At 43.4% G+C, this 17,554-nt stretch overlaps 1 protein-coding gene across 1 annotated transcript in view; it reads right to left on the bottom strand.

Annotated features, from left to right (window-relative positions):
* Window positions 1-2,794: 2,794 nt before the first annotated feature.
* Window positions 2,795-17,554, bottom strand: part of XDH (xanthine dehydrogenase) — a gene marked incomplete at both ends in the record, with an annotated part of 47,503 nt that continues 32,743 nt past the window's right edge. Inside the window, 16 exons of the mRNA XM_082302014.1 lie at window positions 2,795-2,845; window positions 3,582-3,749; window positions 4,189-4,377; window positions 5,957-6,022; window positions 6,673-6,787; window positions 7,884-7,936; window positions 8,791-8,865; window positions 9,873-10,001; window positions 10,706-10,801; window positions 11,365-11,446; window positions 12,042-12,187; window positions 12,665-12,856; window positions 14,283-14,369; window positions 15,003-15,090; window positions 16,536-16,669; window positions 17,388-17,512. Of these exons, the coding sequence (XP_082158140.1) occupies window positions 2,795-2,845; window positions 3,582-3,749; window positions 4,189-4,377; window positions 5,957-6,022; window positions 6,673-6,787; window positions 7,884-7,936; window positions 8,791-8,865; window positions 9,873-10,001; window positions 10,706-10,801; window positions 11,365-11,446; window positions 12,042-12,187; window positions 12,665-12,856; window positions 14,283-14,369; window positions 15,003-15,090; window positions 16,536-16,669; window positions 17,388-17,512 (1,796 nt within the window). The remainder of the gene's footprint in view (window positions 2,846-3,581; window positions 3,750-4,188; window positions 4,378-5,956; window positions 6,023-6,672; window positions 6,788-7,883; window positions 7,937-8,790; window positions 8,866-9,872; window positions 10,002-10,705; window positions 10,802-11,364; window positions 11,447-12,041; window positions 12,188-12,664; window positions 12,857-14,282; window positions 14,370-15,002; window positions 15,091-16,535; window positions 16,670-17,387; window positions 17,513-17,554) is intronic.

Genomic DNA, 17,554 nt, shown 5'->3' with positions numbered 1-17,554 from the left:
TCATGAGTAGCTTTCCCTCCAGTGATGGCGAGCTGAGACCCCACACAGCAAGATGTGTGTGAGGAGATGGGACACAGCACCTGACAGGGGACAGTGCTGTGCACTGAGGGCAGGAGAGCTGCTCCCCCACAGCTTTGTAGTGCAGAGCACACCTCAAGTCAGCGATCTTCTCTTCCAGCCAGCCTCCCCAGCAGGTCCCAGTCCTTTCCTAAGGTGCCTGCCATTTAGTTCCATTGGAAAGCAACGTATGAAATGTTCAGACATTGAGAGGTGACACAAAAACCTCAGCTTCGTCTTCCTTAGAGTCCCACAGCATAGGCAGGTATTACAATGATCTTTCTGTAAATTCCTATTAGCCTCCAAGCTTCCCTTTTCCCTACACCCTCAAAACCAGTGTTTTGCAACCCTGATTTTATACCGTTGCCCTCCCCAGGTGTTTGATATAATTAACATCCAATTCCAGTGCACCCCAAAAGGAAGGTGTTCCCTCCCTCCATCAGCTGAGCAAGGGAAGCAAGAGGGCCCCAAGCTGGGCTGGGCGTGAGGGCCAGGGCTGGTGCCTGGAAGAGAGTGGCTCACTGGTGCTGCAGCAAAACTGGCCCTACAGGTCTGCTCTGAACAGCCTGCTCTGACCACTGCATGTACACAAAACTTGGCAAATACACTTCCAATTAACTCACAAAGCAAATAGCAAAACAGAGACTTGATACATCTAATTTTAAAAAATTTCACTTGACCAGGCAGTCACTGTGACTGTGTGAGATACTCACAAACCCATCCTGAAATGATGAAAATTCCAGAACCAGGGGGAGAAAGAGCACCTACTCATCCTGCTGGTGACATCCCACCATGTCCCAGGACTCTCACAGGCAGCAGGCCTATCGTGAACAGTTGCCACTTTCCCATGGAACAACACTGGGAGCTCCTTGATATCCCACTCTGTCTGTGTTTCCCCATGCTCTGCATTAACACACATTACCTTTGTATTTCTCACCCTGATCTGAGTGAGCATGTCCAGCAATCTCACGAGGTGGAATTCACAGAAACAGAGCTGATACCGATCTACCTTACAGACTTTGTGTTTTGCATCCCTCCCTGGCCACCCATGAATGTGGATACACGGGCTCCAATAGCTGTTCTTTCACATAAATTATCACGTTTTCTTCTCTGAGAGGTTTTTTACATATTACCAACTTTCAGGAGAAAACAAAAACGTGTTCTTGCCCAGTACCTCAGAGCTTAAGAAACACCAATATCGTATTTCAATTAGTAAAACAATTACATAGCAAGCTCAATTGGCACAAAATACTTCCTGCAACTCACATACACAAATTCCCTTCTTCTAGATGGTAGATCCATAACATTTAAGTTGAGAAATAAACCTACACCTTTCCAAGCAGTATACCCTGGAGTGCTTAAAAAAATTTCACACTGAAGCAGGAGGCCAACTTTTAGAAGTTTGTATGTGAGCAAAATTTTATATAAGGACTTACATCCTCTTGCACCATATTTTTTGATGGCCCTGGGAGTGCAAAGAGAAAAAGGACATTTTAATAAAGCTGTGGGCCAGAGAAACAGATAAAAGTTTGCAAATGATAAGCAGGCACAGTACGTGGCTGACACCATCTAGAGATAACATGGTGCTCCAGTGTTGAATCTGACAGTGACAAAACCTACCGGGAGGGATGCCCAGCACTAAATCTAACATGAAAAATATATTCAGTCCAAGTGACACCAGGTCATCACACAGTCAGCACATTTTTTAGACAAGCAGTCCCTGTGGCAAAATGTACCCATTCTCTTACATTCAGCAAAACTAAGAGTTCTCTTGGAAAGAAGGCAAGGCCATGACAGCAAGGGATTGATCCTAGAGGGCACCCAGAGCCAGCTAATCCCCAGCTGTGTCCAACCTCCTCGTACCCCTTGCTAAGGCTGGTATAAATTGCCTTGGGAACATCGATGAGCAAATTTCTCTGTTACTCCAAGGTCTCTGATGTCCTTTCTTATTTAAAGGATGGGGAAAGATGCGAAGGTGTGGGATGGGAAAAGAGTGGGTCAAACAAAGCAGCATCTTGCTGGAAGTCCTCTTGGTATATTTAGTTTTTATCTTTAATCAGAGAAGACAAGGTAGCACTTGAACTAAGATCTCATTAAAGCCCAGGTGCGGACAAAGCAACAGTCATTGAACTTGGCGTAAATCAGTTACTGGTCACATTTTAGCCTTTTCCTCTGGAACGCTTTTGTTACACAGGTAAGACCATCTTCATTAGCCAACATCAAAAGTCCTGCTCATCTCCCTCTAGGATGTACCTGGCGTTGTGTGCAGAGGGGACACGGCAGGGTCCAGCCCTCAGCACCTCTTACACCTTCCCCATCTTAGCTAGAGGGCTCTGTGTCTGGGCTCAACACATTTAAGTCCTTTTTGGCATAGCATCACAAGGCGATACATCTTTTCCCTTTAGCAGGAAAAAGAAGAAACAACCACCTTGCTATTTCACATTGGCTGTTAAGAAGCGTCCTTGCAGCAATTTTATAGGAAACCTATAAGATTTTTCAATTACACTTGGATAACATCACCTTCCACTTCATTTGAATTTACATCACAGCTATAATCTGGCAGCAATTCCCTCTCGCAGAGGAAACAATGATTGGACAATTAAATGTGAAAGCTCCATGAACCAGTGGGTGAGCCACATGAACACAGATTTTTTTTTTCTCCATTATAGTCCTGCTGCCTTGTGGTTCCTCTGGTGTAAGCTCAGTTTCAGCAGAGTTTGCTCCTCAAACTTTCCTCTTACACACGCACACACCATGGCTTAAAGGTCCCTGGCTCAGCAGAAGGGCACTGTAAAGAGAAAAAAATAATTGAATTACCAACAAATGAGGGTCCTGTCCAGGGTTCAGCATGTCCCACCGTGCTGCTTTTGAGGTGGGGGCCTTTGTACATGTGATGATAGGAGCTCCTATCCCAGTTTTTCCAAACACAGAGGTGTTTGTCTCATGGCACTTCTGATGGTCAACTCTTACAGAGCCCTGTGACAACACTATGATAGAGGAGGAGCCCATGAGAAGCCAATGACAGGGATAACTCCTGCACTCCTTCAGTACAAGTCCACAGCCTCTAAGGAGGCTCCTGTGGCCATAACATTCAGAAGAAAGGAGTATTTGAAGGACTGCCTTTCTCTCCCTCCGTTTCTGAGGGACACCACTAAATCACAGCATGGCCCTCACCATATGTGATGATTCTTTGAGAGATGATAGTCAGGAGCATCAGGACAAGCAGTCAGTGTCTTTGTTCCACAGACAACACTTGGAAAATGGAATGGACTGAATTTCAAAGGTACTGCACAGCAGCCCTTCCTGCAGTGGGAGCCTTAGCAGTACTGAACTGCGGATTTGGCTCTCAGCTGGTGGCAGGTTAAATGAAGGGTAACACCCACAAAACAAAACCCATCTAGTGAAGCAGGGACACAGCCTCCCCATCCTGCCCTAATCCCAGCCCCGGGCCCCTGTGACTTCCAGGCACACTCCCCGTGGGACAGGCTGGCCAGGGAGCAGACTGTGAGACCAGGGGCTGTTACCATTTTGGTGAAGATGTCCACGCAAGCATTGCGGATCCTCTCTGGGGTGGCAGGGCTGTCCAGCCTGAATGCCTCCGTCAGACCAGAGTCCTTCCTTGCTGAGTAGATGGCATCTTTAATGGCATAAAACACTGAGGCAGACAGGAACAGAGGTGGCTCTCCCACAGCCTAGACAGAGCACAAGCAAGAGTGAGGCTTTGCCTTCCAGATGGGAACCTCAGTCTACCAGATGTGCTCAGTGAGGAAACATGAAGCTAAAACAGCTTCCAGTGTGCCAGGTGGGAACAGTGAGGAAAGACTGAGCTAAAACAACCCTCAGTCCAATTAAAGAAGAAACAGGAAGAAAACACAAGCTTTCTGACACAGCAAAGCCACTTCATTTCTGTCTAATGGACAATCACAGCAGCAATGTGCAGGTTATTTCAGTTCTTCCTAACTAGAAAGGATAGCACACACATTTCTGATAAGAAACAGAAAAACATCCTGCCCTCAGAGTAACCACAGCATAATGAGATGAACTGTTTAGACACACAGAATCATTACTTCATCCCACTCAGCTTCGCAGTGTTATGGGACAGTAAGAGGCAAACAGATGTCACAGGCGTACCTTGGATGAGTAAACTGCCTTGCTATTGGGGCAGTCCCGGAGAAGAGACACATAGAATTCTGTTGGGATGTCTCCAAATGCCGGGATTTTGTACATGCCAGGCCCTCGAGTGTACAAGTTCCCTTCAGGAGAGTAGCGCAGCTCCTCCATGGTGAAGAGCCCAATGCCCTGGACAAATGCTCCTTCTATCTACAAACACATCCAAACAAGGTTACATCCCCTTTGTTGTTGTTGTTGTTCTTCCCTGCACAAGGACAAACAGTTATGACATCCACCAGGGTTTTCAACCCTCCCCACCTGAGTCAGATCCTGCTTTTTATCTCTAAGTCCTTGTCCCTTCTGCTGGGTACAATCTTTGCACAATCCCTGTGTTCCCACATAAATGTGGCTGCATTTCCCTGGGAGGTGAAGCAATTTACAAATACACACAAACAGATTTTCTGTAAATGAAGGACAGGAATTTTCTGATGAAGCAACAGAAAAAAAAATAAAATCAGTTATAAAATACTGCTTTCTTCCCAGGCAGGTGAACACTGAATGAGTTGAACCTGATAATTCAAAGGACAAGTAGACTAAAAGGACTAAAGATGAAACATCTGAAGACAAACTATTTCATGCTTTCTATTTCAGTATAAACTATTTCTGAAGTGCTGCTAAGTATTATCAGGTCACCAGCACAGACACCTGCAAAAACACTCCCATATCAATTTAAGTACTAAAAAACTTCTTTACATATTTTTTCTACTGTGAATTTTAGGAGAAAAAACATTATGAGAGCAGGATGTGCTTGAACAGCCCTGCACAAAGCAGCTCTGCTCTCTGTGCCCACTGAGATATTTGACAGCCAGAGCAGTCTAAAGATTCGGCACAAGCACTCATTGACCCATCTCTGTGTACTAGTGTTCCTGCACTCAGGCCACATCCTTTCTCTTTTATGCCCCCAGATCCTCTGCAGCAATTCATGGAAGGACACAGGAATTTAAGACCACTTTGACAGGCTCCATTTAGCCCATCTCTCAACTCCCAAACCTAAAGTGACAAGCTGCAAAGACAGAAAATCTCTTTATCCCCTTGGACACTACAAAAAAAAAAAAAAAATCTTTCAGAAAAACTGTCACTTTCAAGGAGGTTTCATTTTAGCTGTAGCAGAGCTCTGCAACTCATGCTCTCCTGTCATCCCAAATCCTGAAGCAGTTTCATTAGAGTTACACCGTATCAACATCTAGAGTTAGCCAGGGAGCTAAGATGGCTAGATAAGCATATGTCGAACGATTCATCTCTTGGTCTGTCGAACAACCCTGTGTTTTTTACCTTTATCTGCTAAGAGATATTGTGATTATTACTGCACAAAATTTTGAAGTAATCTTGTGCCTGCCCAAGGACTTTGCAAGATAAGTACCTGGTCCAACTTCCTGTTGAGAACTCTACACAGCAGCAGCTGGAGGACAGTCTGCCACACTCCTTAGTCACAGGAGAATTTTCACTAAATTAAATAAACTTAATATTGACAGATAGAAGTATAAATATCAGGTGTGGGATTTAGCCTGAAAGACATCACTGGAGTGGTAACTGGACATTATCCTGTAGTCTTAATATCCAAGCCATAAAACCCCAAACCCTAACAGAATATTCCCCTATGTAATTCTGCGCCAAGTTTAAAAGGTGGTGTTTGCAAAGGCATAGCCTGGAGAGGGATAATCAATAGAAAAAACCAGAGAGCAGTGTGATTGCTTTAACATGATGGAAATAGCAACACTTTTTCACTTACCTGTCCTATATCTATGGCTGGGTTCAGACTGGTACCAACATCCATAACAATGTCTGTGCGAATGTTCTAAAACACAGGAATAAAGGGTAAAGCAACACAGGTCACTGAAACTGGTACACCGTGGTCTCATGTGAGGAGGAGTATCCAAACACTATCCCATGCTTGGACAGTGTTCTATAATCTTATCTCAGATGAACTCCTCATACTGACTTTTAATCTGAGTTCACCCCAAAAGTAAATCAGAGGAACTCACTGCAGTTTTCCCTAGAGGTTCAATGGGCCCAGTTAATATTAATTCCAAGATGCTGGTCTGTACCTGAGCATAACCAGCTAGGTCGATTCTGATGATAATTTTTTCTTCTTTTTTTTTTTTTCTTTCCTTTCTTTCCAGAAGCCTTCAGTGTTATTTTAATGATTAACTCAATTCCAGGATGTTTCTGTACTTTTGTGCCAACACAATGCTGCTATCTCTTACTCAAGCAAATCCAGTAACTTTTGCAATCATTCATTAAGCCCCAAATCCCCACAGGGTTTATTGTTTTATTACACTTTATGGATTGCTGCACTGTGGAACAGAGGAGTTAAGAAGTTTGCTGAAGGTCACACCAGACCAATGACAGAGCCAGGAATGAGCTGACACCCAGTATTTGTTCTAACTCCCCATGGATGTTCCCTTCACCAAAACACAGAGAGCTGTTTCACTGCTGACCCCTCACCTTGTGGTCACCTGTCAGGCAATCTATTTCAACCTCAGAGCAAGCAACGCCATAACTGAAGTAGGAGAATGGTTTCCCTTCGTTCTTTTCAAAGTTGTAGCCAAGGTCAGGAATCCTTGATACAAAAAGAAACAAAACCACACATTTCATTCCGTGAAAAAAACAAATACAACTACACTGCAACTTATCAAAATTCTCATTCACTTTTGTTTTATTCCTTCTGTCAAGCCCATGCAGAAAGGAAAACTGTAAACAACTATAAATAGAAATTTGCTAAATCTGCTCTGTATTCCAAAACTTGATTGAAACTATCAAACTGCTTTAGCCGTGTTTATCTTCCCATAAATCTCAGGGCTTGTGATGACTGTTATAAACTCATTCTCACCAACCTAGTAGCAAATCCATTGCTTTTAGAGTGCAGTTGAGCATTTCTTTAGGGCCATTAAATTTCAGAACACAGTCAAGCTGAAGCAAAATCTCTGTTAAGCTAAGAATTGATTTTAAGCACAGTTCATGGCAAACTTTGTATCTGGCTACTTATACTTTATCTGAAGGTTATTAAAAAACTGACAAGTCACTTGGTTAAGAGAAAAAATACATTTCAGACATGCAAAAGAAATGAACTCATAGTGTATTTTAGTCCTAAATAGGTTCTTCTCAACACTGTGTTTATTTATTTATTTATGTCAACCCCTCTGCCTTAAAGATCTCTGCTTTCCTCCAGCAGTAAAGCTGATTATGAGAAGTGCCTCATTTCAGAGCTACACAGGGCCCAGCAAGAGTCTGAAGTGGGAGAACAAATCTGGAAACACTGGTATCCGCTCATGCCATAAGAGACAGGATTTTCCTCAAGGACAACCCCTCTTGTACTGCATGGTGGTTCTAGTGCAAAACTAGGTCACAAGGCTGACACAGAGCAGAGCCCCAGGCAAAGCTCTGATTTCATTTATGCCTCTTCAGACCAAGGTCAGCTGGAATGAAGTTAGATCTACTCCAGGTTTACTTGTCCTCAGAGCTGTGCTCCAACAGGAATCGATTCTCGCCAGCCAGGAGACTGTTAACCTCAGCTTACCACTTGTAGGTAGGAGAGGGAATGCAGCTTTAATTTAGAGCAGTGACAGGGCGCTGGGGGCTGTAAATCCTCCCAGAATTTCCCTGGATGCAATCCATGCAATCGAGTCAGTGCCTCTACAGTGTGAATTTTCACTCACCTATAAAACCCCGTGGCTGACAGGCTGACACAGCTCTCGTAGGCGGTTTTAATCTGGCAAAGTGAACAAGAGTTTGAAAACAGTGATTGTACAACCAGACCCTTCAACATAACTGCACAAAAACATTTTCAGGAAGCCTCAAGTAGAAAATGTCCAGTGACAGACAGCTGTCACACTACCCAGCTCCAGCACTGCCAAACAGCATGATTGCAGCTACTCCCCCAAATAGACCCGTCAGCAGCTACCAAGGGCAGAACTTGAACCATTGGCAGAGGATGAGACCTGCTTTTGTTTGCTCATCTCTCAGCTACAGGTTAGACTTTTAGCCTTAGAGACAAAGGTTAAATTGACAGGTCATCTTGACTTCAGTGAGGGAAATTCTATCCTGACTTCCAAATCAAAGTCAAAACTGATGTTGAAACTTGAAGAGTTTCAAGTCTGATGAAGAGCAGAGCTTGGATCTGAAGAGAGCCTTACAGCCCACCCATCTCTTCTCATTGTGGATACAGAGATATTGCAGGCAAGGAGCACTACAGGGGCTGAATGGCAGCTCAGCAAGAGTTGTCTATGCTACAGAATCCCTTCATTAAAAATCAGGTTTCCTTCTGTCCAAGACTGTAGCCTGACTAGAAAAATACATATAACCACTCAAGACTTTTGTTCGATGAAGTTTGTCCTAGGCAGGCCCCAAAATTTGGGGAAATCTCAGGATTACAGAAATAATGGATGTCTTGGGGATGCCCTCTTCCAAGCTTTAATTACTGGGAAATCCGTGCCAGGTGTTTTGTTTCACTGTCTGAGCTCAAACCTATGCTAGCAAGATGCAGAAGGCCTGGAGGACACACCTGCAACACATGGTTAAAACAATCTCTGACAATGTCCACTTGTCTCGTGACAAACAGCTTACCCAGTCTTCCCAGGATCCTTTGGGATTAGCCTGTTTGATAGGCTCAAGTCTTTTTAAGATAGTCTGACAGGCGTTCTAGAAACAGAGAGAGAAGAAATATTTTAAGATTTGAATAGCCAGCTTATCGTATTAAGAGCCCTATAAGAGTTTCAAAGAACCTTCTATTTAAATCAATGTTGCCTTTAGGACTTTGGCAAATCATAAAAAGAAACAAAGTTCACTAACAAATGTCCTGCTACATAGGAAGAAATGTTTCCTGAAAAGGATTTTAAAGGAGATAGGCTGTGATGATAGCAGAAAGGAATCCCAAATTCAGCACAGAACTTTCTGGACCATGACACAAAAATATAAGAAGTCCACTCATTTATACATTAACTTTATCTGTACCAAGTCTGTACAGGACAGCTCAGCATAGCTTACAAGATGATCCTTTAACACTGGAAAAAAAAAAATTCTTCCCAAAATTCAACTTACTCAGATAAGCCATGCAGAAAATAAAAACAGCCTGATGATTTTACTTTACAGGTTACACTTCCTTTTCTCTTTTAAACTGAGAATGGCCAGTGCTAAGTTGTTCTTCTAGAATGGAAAAGCCACATACCCAGCAAATATATGTATTGGTAACTCCACCATGGCAGACAGCCACGACCATGCCATTGCTACAGCACAACATTTGCTCTGAGCTGATCAACACTTAGAGCTTGTGGAGCACAGCTCTCAAACCATTTGCTATTAACACATGCAGCAAAATACATTTGTTATAAATTAGGCTGCATTAATTACTTAGAAGCTGGCTATTTAAATGGATGCTTTGTTCTGCTCATTTCGAGCAATCCCAAATACTCTATTTTTAGAGCTACCAAAGGACTGAAGGAGAGTTTTGAATAACTCAAAAAAATAAAGTCATTCACAGTCTAGTGCCACTGGTAGCTATAACAGGTAAAGAAGTTATGAGGCATCCTTAGACTGGAGCTGCCTTTTGATGGTTGTTTTCCTTAAGCAACAAATAAATATAGGACATCTTTTCATGCTCCGGAGCCCTCTCTTGTGACCCACTCCTTTCAATAACTCAGCTTCCATACATGGACGGCCATTCCATTGATATCCGCGCTGACTGAAGCAGCTGTTGGGGAGGTATTGGGGACAGTGTTCGTGCTGGTCTCACTGATGTAAATTTTGGAGGTGGGGACTCCCAGGGACCTGCTAGCAACCTGTGGAGCAAAGATAAACAATTGGTAAGCAGCACTTTTTATCCATGAGCGTTGTCAGTCATTGCTTGCACTGCCAGGACCCACACTGAAACCTCCACCCTCTCCCACCATGAACTTCATTTTTCCTGCAGGCCGAGTTGTTTGTGACTGAGAACTAGCCAGAACATTGTTACATTTGTATTTCACAGACTGAATGCCTGTGAGCACCTACATTTCTGCCACAATGACATTCACTGCACTATTGTGAGACTAAATTCTTGTCTCAACAATTAAAAGAATCAGAAGATCAATAGCCCTATGAGATTTTCCTTTCATTTTCCTGCTCCCTTAAGCCTTTTTAACTACAAAGGCACTAGCATATGCAGATATCTATGTTTGCAATACCACTAATTTTCGTATAAAATGGATGTAAACTGTACCTTTATAGGGCGAAATGAAATTGCCAGAGAAGATAAACTGTAAGCATAACCTGCATTATCAACGTAATGAGATTTAAGATGATGAAGAATCTAATTCTAATTCTTAATTGTGATAATACTCTGGAAATCTAGCACTGCTGCTGAAACAATGAAGAGGAATCAGTCATGATTTTTTACCCTCTGCATGCACAGAGGAAGTGTCAAGCTGCCTGAGGCAATACTGTAGGGAGAGTGTAATTCTCCTGAAAAGATGTCTTATGCAGTTAAGCCCAAACTCATTATTACCTGAATCATTTTGGTGTGAAGTCCTTGACCCATCTCAGTCCCCCCATGTGTAAGTAACACAGAGCCATCTGTATACACATGGACCAGAGCTCCAGCCTACAACAGGGAACATTAATCATCATAAATTAACTAGTGGAGTACTTAGTGGGCTACAGAGAGAATTCATTCAGAACCAGACTGAGGTTGTTCTTTGGTGCAACTAAAGCCACTTGTTTACACTTGAGGTGAGTTTGGTTTAGTCTCACCAACTCACTGGAAGTTCCAAAGGCATAACAAACCCCAGTCAGTATTTTCAGCTCAGAAAGCAGGTGAAGTAATCCAATCCTGCCCCTGTGAAACACAGATGCACTCTTCACCTGAAATTGCCAACACTGCTGACAGTCCATCAAATCAGCTCAAGCACAGGAGCAGCGTTTCTACTATCGAGAAAGGCAGGGAAATTAACCCAACACAGTACCATGGAAATGTAGCTATGTTATGGTGTCTTTTGGGCAGTATAAACTGGTAACTGTTGTGCTGCTCATTTTGGCTTAAAAAATGCTTGCTCTTAACTAATTTATTACTTCCAGAAGCTCCAGTTTGGTACAAATGGAGGAAGGCCTGGGGGAGGCAGCATAAATGCAGCTTCTCTAGCAAAAAGTCAAATGATATTTACCGACCTGGTTCAGAAATGGGACAGTGAAACTGATGCCAAATTTGGTAGGAATGATGCACATCCCTCTCTTCTTCCAGCGGTTCTGCCTGCAAGGAAAGAACATTATTGGTATACCCAGGAGCCTTTTACCACAAAACAATACTGTGCTTCCCTCTGACTGTGTATCAAATAGAAATTAAATACCTAACTGTGATATAGACAGAGTTAATCACGAATTTGTATTAAGGAATGTCTTTCTTCATGGGTTCCAACAAGAAGAAATTCCAACTGAAGATGCTTTCCCCAAGCATTATGAAAGCAGTTGTCCATACTATTAACTGTTCAGTTGTATACACAAGCCAACTAAAAGAGATTATAAGGCAGGGCAAAGCCTAAACAAATTGCCTTGGTAGTCAGTCGTGTGAAAATCCTAGCTGGACTTAAGAGACTCCCTCTTCTTTGCTACATTTCACTTACAAAATCATGCCATGCTAGGTCTGATTCCGGCCTTATTTATGCTACCAGCTCACTGATAGAGTTTTCCTCAGACAGTGAGCATGAAGGGATTTCAAAAAGAGAAATTTTTAGAAGTCACTCTGCAAATATAAGGTCTGACTTCACAGCACTTGAGTTGCTAAGAGAACTTCAGAAGTTAGTAGGCAGCAGGTGCACCCAGTAACAAGACAGCTCCAGAGCACTCACTTGTTGAATTCTTCTATCAGTTTCTTCCTGGCATGATAGCTGGAGCTGGACAAACATTCATCCCAGCATCTTTGTAGAGTAAACCCCTCCAGCTTTTGGTTAAAATGAGTTGTGTCTCCTTCGTGATAGAGATTGAGCTTCCGCACCTTTCCAAAGAGACATAGAAAGGACAGGCCAAGTTCAATGCTTCGGGCAAGGAGGGATGAGATCTAAAGTGTGCTGGTTCCTAATTTTACTCCTTTGCTCTTTCTACAGAGCAAAACAATTAACAAGCATATATCTGTTTATGGGAAAACAGGAACTAAGACATTAAGGCTGGGAGTTTTCAGAGATTGGGACTTACAACACACTGTCAGTAAGATTAAGGTACCTAGTGCCTTTGGACTTTTTTTTTAATATCTATTCTTAAAGCAGATGTAATAAAATTGAGGCTACCAAGGAATTTAACTAAACAGAAGATAATCCATGCTGGACTGTATCTGTCACACAAGTTTGAGATCCTGCTAGGAGCTCAGCAAAAATGAAGCAGAAGTTCTTATGCTTAAAAATTTTGTATGGCTGATCCAGTTCTCAGAGCTTGTCCAAAGGCAGCATCAGCCTGGAAGGTGTCAGTGGGTCTGTACCTCCTCAGGTGGCAGGCCACACTTCTGAGCAAGATCGCTCATCCAGCACTCAGCAATCATCATTCCCTGGGGCCCTCCAAAGCCACGGAAGGCCGTGTTGGAAGGCAAGTTGGTCTTGCAAACAATGCCCACGCTGCTCACGTTGGGGATGTTGTAGGAGTTATCCAAATGTAACAGGGCTCTGTCCATAACCTGGTGAAGAGAAGGAATGGAGGTGGACACATTTTACATGAACTGGATGTCAGACTTCTCACCAGTGCCAAAACCAGACTGGAAGCTCTGAAGCTAATTTACGACAATCAGCACTTTCTCTTGCACCCTGCAGGGCTGAAGTCAACACAGCTGGATGAGCACTGAAATGCAGCCAGAACTGCCTCCCACGTGCAGTGGAGTGTCAAGTGGTGTCCTCCCGAAGGACACGACAATAAGCACACTTCTCTGCTGACACTTACAGCTCTGGGACAGATTGAGCTTCAAAGTCCTTTTTTGGCCCTGGGTTTATGTTGAGTCAAACAGTTACTAAATGCCATTACCTGTCTGGAAGAAATAGTTTTCTTTTCATTATATTGAGTAATCTGTTACTAGAAAAGAAATCTTGCTGGTATCAAGTGACTCAGCACTGGGCTATGGCAGTAAGGGCAATGATATGAAATAAAGATTTTCAATAACTACATCTGAACTGCAAGATTTGAGATCTTTGTCCACATTGGGAGAGGGCCAGAGTTTCTTTCTGGCTTGTATTTCCAGATTTCCCTTCCAGCAGCAGCACAGAGAGTGTTACGCACAGCCCAACTTTATTTCAACATGGAGCACTTGCCAGTCCCCTGATTCAAACACAGTCAGAAAGACAATTACATAGATGTCATTTCAGCCAGGCTCTCAGCTTATGCAAAGACACTTGCCTGCTGTTCTGCTCTGCCCAGCACCAGCCACACTGCCAGCATCAAATGTGGCTCTGGTAGAGAGCTCTTGCAGTTCTTTCCTCTTGAAACGGATCCATTTTTGCAGAAAATTATCAAAGACTCAGTGGACTGGAGAAAGTGAGCTAGAATGAACCTGAGTGACGCTAGGCTATTGAGTTGGTCACTCACATGACAGAAAAAGAGAGTTTTTTACTCATCAGTGCAAAACTTCTTGAAGACAAACTCAGGACTCAGGTGCATTTTTTGTCCTCACTGCTTGTGAACACTGTTGGCTTCAGCCAGTCCTTAACAAGCTTGTTGATTTAGGCACTCTGCCCTGATCAGCCTATTGACTGGGATGCTTCTCCTTCCAAGGAACTGTCTTTCCCCAGAGTTGGGGATCTATCAGTCATCTTGCATTGTGCAACTACTCTTCCATCACAGCCCTCTGTAATGCAAAGCAAACATTTTTGACCCCTTTGCTCAATCTGAGTTATTACAGCATCCATAAGAATTATGTGGCACATGCCAAGGCAGGTCATTTGGCTCAGAGAGCATTTGTAGAAGCTCCAAAACCCCTTCAAAATCTGTTTTCAGTCACGTCAAAGAGCTGCATGTGCAAGCAATGCTGTAGGCAAAAGGTCTCTGAAGTCAGAGCAAAAGGTTGCACAGAAAAACACCTTTTGCTTAATTAGCCATCAGAAAATTTTACTTACTCCATGAGAGAGGTCTACAGAGTTGCCCCCATTGCTGTAGTATGACACCTCCAGACTCTTGATTTTCCCATTCTTCATGAAACCAACCTGTCAAGAGAGTCTCCTCAGTAATCAGTTTTCTACAAAATGTTCTGGTTTGTGCTTCCCTCCAAAAACTGAATGGATCTCACACAGGCAGACAGGGCTGGCTGTCCCCAGTGCAGCACAGGACAGGCACAGCCAGCATCTGAGGGAGTTCCTCAGTAAAGGGTCCATGCATGTTTCAATCTTGCTCCAGAGAATTCTTCTAAATTAAGTGCTGACCACTTATCATAGCCATAATTTCTTTAACAGGTTTTTGCTTTCAAAAGCAGCAGCAGTTGGATGGTGAGTGAAGCAGAAAGGAAGATAACAAAGCACACTGCTGTGTAAAGGATGCTTTAAAGGAATGGGAGAGCCTCTAAGAGCAATGGGATTGTCAACAGGAGCAAAGCCTTGGTTGCAAGGAAGGCAGAATTATTTATGCTGAGGTCACAGGAAAGGAACCCTGCAAGCCAAAATAACTTCTGCAGCACTTTAACAGGAAAAATGCTATAGTCCATCTGACCTGGCCCATTTGCAGTGGGGGAGATCAGCAGTGAAATGACCATAGCAGCAAGTTTTTAAAAAAATCTTACTGCTCTCTGATGTCTCAGGGGACAACACTGAGACGAGATGTATTCTTCTCATGTGTGTGCATACCTTGTACCTCCCCAGGAAGGGGTGTCTCCCACCACTTATCAGCATGTCCTCATCTCGGTCCAGCATGCACCTCACCGCACGGCCAGTTCTGTTAAAGAGCACAGCTTTTTAGGCAAAGCCTGAAATGCACAACATGGTTCCTGCAGAACAAGGCTCTTCTCTTTGTCTTTCCAGAGTGGCAATGGAGAGTTAAGGGTAAACTGCTTGGTTTATATGTCTTCCTCTTAAGAAAATGGCAAGACTGAGTAAAAAAAAATAAACATCTCCAAAGTTGGGACCTGTTTGTGAAAACTCTTGCAAAGAGTATTGTCTTTTAAAAAAAGGATAATTTCTTCTAGAGACAGATGCTAATAACTGAGCAATCATTGTTTTCCAGACTGTTTCTCAAGGCACTCTTTTGGCTTTGAAAGAGAGGATGCCATAGGAATTATATAATAATGCAAAGTAAAGTACTAACTAGCCTTCAATTTGACCTTGGATTTTATTTGCTTATTTATTAAACAAGGAGGAAAACAAGGGGGAGAGTAGGAGTTGCTCTTTTTTTCCTAACGATTTTGCTTTCCACGTGCCTGTCTTCAGGTTGTACGAGTATCTAGGGAATGTCATAGATGTTATTTTGCAACCTCCAGGATGTCAAACAGTGGTTTGGCTGGCAGAGATAAAGAGAAGAAAAGAATGCAAATGCATTACTGATTAATTAGAGAAAACAGGTTGTTTGCTCAGAACAGAAAAAAAATAAAGTCGATTTAGAAACAGAGCTTCATTTTGGCTGTTCTCTTCCGAAGGTATTGTATCAAACTGCTGCTGTGTTGCAAGATCCCTCTAGCACTGCCAGTAAGGGCAGTACTGGGCAGGGCAGGGTTACAGGCAGGGCAGAATTGTCATCTCAGAGGCCATGCTCACCCCAAACCTGCAGAGTTAAACATGAGCCCACAGCAAAACTCCAGAAACCAGAAGCACATTTCCAGTCTGCTCTTCACAAATGGTTGCATCCTAGGTTCTTTCCCTGAGTTTTTAGGGGTTTGAAAAGCATGGGTTCCAAGGCCTGCCACCTTTCCTAGGGAAAAATCCAACGAGGGAGTTTGCAGAAGAGCAGACAAATAATGGAGCAAGACTGGTGTAGCAGAGTTTTGAACAAGGAAAAGATTCTCATACCTCTATTAAACAAAACAATAAGCATGGCTGATGCTGGATCTTGAAATGGTTTGAGATGAAGTGAGGTGGAGAGGCAAATAATTTGAGATACAAGAGTTTACAGAGAGCACCAAAGGAATAGAGTAAGGAGATTTTCCCCCTTTCCTATTAAAAGCTGACATTCCCACAAACTTAGCCCCTCTGGGCAGGTTCAATCCCTCCTACTAGCTAAGAACCCTTTGAGAACACCTCCTTTGGGAAATTCCAAGCTTGCTATAAGCTGTACAGTAAGAAAACATGGAGAGTATTGAAAGTGCTCCAGTGCAAATGGTGGTCCAGAAAGAGGCAGCCTGGGACAATCTGAAGGAAAAAATCCCTCTTCCCCACACCCAAACTTACTTGAAGGCTGCAACAGCCACTACAGATGTCAAAATAGTACTCCTAGTCTCTTTTCCTCCAAATCCTCCTCCCATTCTTTTCACTCGAACCACAACCCGATTTGAAGGCACTCCCAGAGCATTAGCAGCAAACTCCTAAAGAAAAACAAAACAGCAGAACATGTAGGGAGCTCAGCTGGTGTTAAGAGCTAGATGCCAACACACTGCCTTCCTGAAACCATTGCAGCAGTGCAAATACTGGATTTGATGCAATTGGAGCCAGTAAGTCCAGCATTTGATCTCTGAGAGGAGGGCCAGCGTTTGATCTCTGAGGGGAAAAGGCACAGTTCTGCAGCACACAGGGACAGAATCAGGAAAAGGCTGACACAAGATGAGGTTACCAAGACACAGGTCTCATTTAGCACAGGGTTTGATGTCCTTACCACCCTTGCTGCATTGAGAGACCTTTGGACAGTCTTGGTGAGCCAGTAAGCAGGCCAAGGACACCCCATGGTGCCAGCAGCCTATCTCATGGAATGGGAGAGTTGGTGCACAGCCAGTGGTTTCACCCCCTCTCTTTCTGATGTGTCATTCAAGCACCATGTCTCCTGAGCAGCTGGGATGCTCTCCAGAAAGGGCTAAGCCTGTTACTGCTGTTGACAAAGATGTGTTGCCAACAGAAATCTCTCTGAATCTCCTGGAAAGAGATTCAGGACTCCAGCAGGATGGATATGGACTCTACATCCCATACTCAACTCCAAGCCTGTGTGGTTTTTAACTGAAGAATAAAATAAGAGCAACTATAAAACAACCATTCATCTAGTCTGAAACTGAGAAACAATTGCCTTTTAGGCACCAGGTTAATGAGAAGTACCTGTGTCTTCATTGGGTTTTGGGTCGACACAAAGAGTTCCATCTCACCATCTTCTCCCTTTGGCACAGCCAAAGTACAGTGGGTTTCCAGGTAGAAATGCTCCTGACCACCAAGGTACATCTCTCCTAGAAAATTGAAAGAAATGCCCCATAGAAAGGGTATCCCTG

The sequence above is a fragment of the Coloeus monedula genome (assembly GCF_965178545.1).
Source record: "Coloeus monedula genome assembly, chromosome: 2".
NCBI lineage: Eukaryota > Metazoa > Chordata > Aves > Passeriformes > Corvidae > Coloeus > Coloeus monedula.
The sequence above is the reverse complement of the archived record's forward strand: the minus strand, read 5'-3'. Positions and strand labels throughout refer to the sequence as shown.